This window comes from Lottia gigantea (assembly GCF_000327385.1).
Source record: "Lottia gigantea unplaced genomic scaffold LOTGIsca_10015, whole genome shotgun sequence".
Lineage (NCBI taxonomy): Eukaryota > Metazoa > Mollusca > Gastropoda > Lottiidae > Lottia > Lottia gigantea.
The window spans coordinates 1-1,389 of NW_008706752.1; the positions used below are offsets into that span (position 1 = coordinate 1).

The 1,389-nt window shown below is 57.5% G+C and overlaps 1 protein-coding gene across 1 annotated transcript; it reads right to left on the reverse strand.

The window, feature by feature from the left end:
- Positions 1–4: 4 nt before the first annotated feature.
- Positions 5–1,364, reverse strand: LOTGIDRAFT_202939 (hypothetical protein). Its single transcript, XM_009046399.1, has one exon. The coding sequence runs from the start codon at positions 1,025–1,027 to the stop codon at positions 845–847; it is 183 nt and encodes a 60-aa protein (XP_009044647.1). The 5' UTR covers positions 1,028–1,364; the 3' UTR covers positions 5–844.
- Positions 1,365–1,389: the final 25 nt, after the last annotated feature.

Genomic DNA, 1,389 nt, shown 5'->3' on the forward strand with positions numbered 1-1,389 from the left:
CATCCTGACGATGTCCGGACGGGTAAGTTGCCCCGTGTTGAGTCAAATTAAGCCGCAGGCTCCACTCCTTGTGGTGCCCTTCCGTCAATTCCTTCAAGTTTCAGCCTTGCGACCATACTACCCCCGGAACCCGTAAACTCTCAGGTTGCCCGAAGCCGCCACGGACGGGTCCATAACCGCTGTTCTCGAGCCTCGTCCGCGGCCCGGTCGGCAGCGTTTACCGTCGGTACTACGACGGTATCTGATCGTCTTTGCTCCACCCACCTTCGTTCTGGATTAAGGAAGACGTCCGGGGCCAGCGCTTTCGCTTCGAGTCGTCCCGAGCGGATCACAAAATTTCACCTCTCCCCGCCCGGTACGCTCGCCCCCCACCGTTCCTCTCGAATCCTAGCTCTCCGGCGAAACCGACAGCGAAAGCGACGTCGCCAGTCGGTCGGACCGCCCTCCGGAAAAGAGCATCCCCGCTTATTCCATGCACGAAATATTCAGGCTCGGGGTTTTAGCCTGCCTTTAGCACTCTAATTTTTTCAAGGTAGACAGAAAATGCGGCGGGTTCTCTCCCGTGAAGGAGAAAAACGAGGCAGGACCGCGAAGTCCACCTCGCCCCGCGCGCTGGTTAGGGACGGCCGAGAAATCGCCGGTCGGACCCGCAGCGTATCGCGCCCGACCGTGCCGCCTCCGAGATCCAACGACGAGCTTTTTAACCGCAGCAACTCCGATATAGGCTATTGGAGCTGGAATTACCGCGGCTGCTGGCACCAGGCTTGCCCTCCAATAGCTCCTCGCACACTCTTTTAAATTGCGCTCATTCCGNCCGCGGCGACCACGAAAGGGCCCCGCCACGTTATTTTTCGTCACTACCTCCCCGTGTCGGGATTGGGTAAGTTGCGCGCCTGCTGCCCTCCTTGGAGGTGGTAGCCGTTTCGCAGGCTCCCTCTCCGGAATCGAACCCTGATTCCCCGTTACCCGTCAACACCGTGGTAGGCAGGTCGCCGACCATCGCCAATTGATGGGACAGACACTTCATGGCAAAGTCGTCGGGGGCCCGGAAAGACCCCGCGATCGGCACAGTTATTCGGATTTCAACACTTGTCGCTTCGCCCCGTCGCTACTTTTGACGGTAGCTTCGCAGGCTAGGGCGATCTGGTCCAGAGAATAAATGCCGTTTCCCCGAGACGAGAAGACTACGGGGACCACGGTGCGTTGCATGTATTAGCTCTAGAATTACCACAGTTATCCATTAAAACCGACCCGCTTTTAGCCAAGGAACCTTATCTGACTAATGAGCCGTTCGCAGTTTCGGCTCGCTCCCCGAAAGGAACAAGCCTGAACTTAGACTTGCATGGCTTAAGCTTTGAGACAAGCATATGATCACTGGCAGGATCAACC

Bases quoted from the DNA above. Each gene is read 5' to 3' on its own strand.
- LOTGIDRAFT_202939 (XM_009046399.1), bottom strand. From the start codon at position 1,027: ATGAAGTGTCTGTCCCATCAATTGGCGATGGTCGGCGACCTGCCTACC.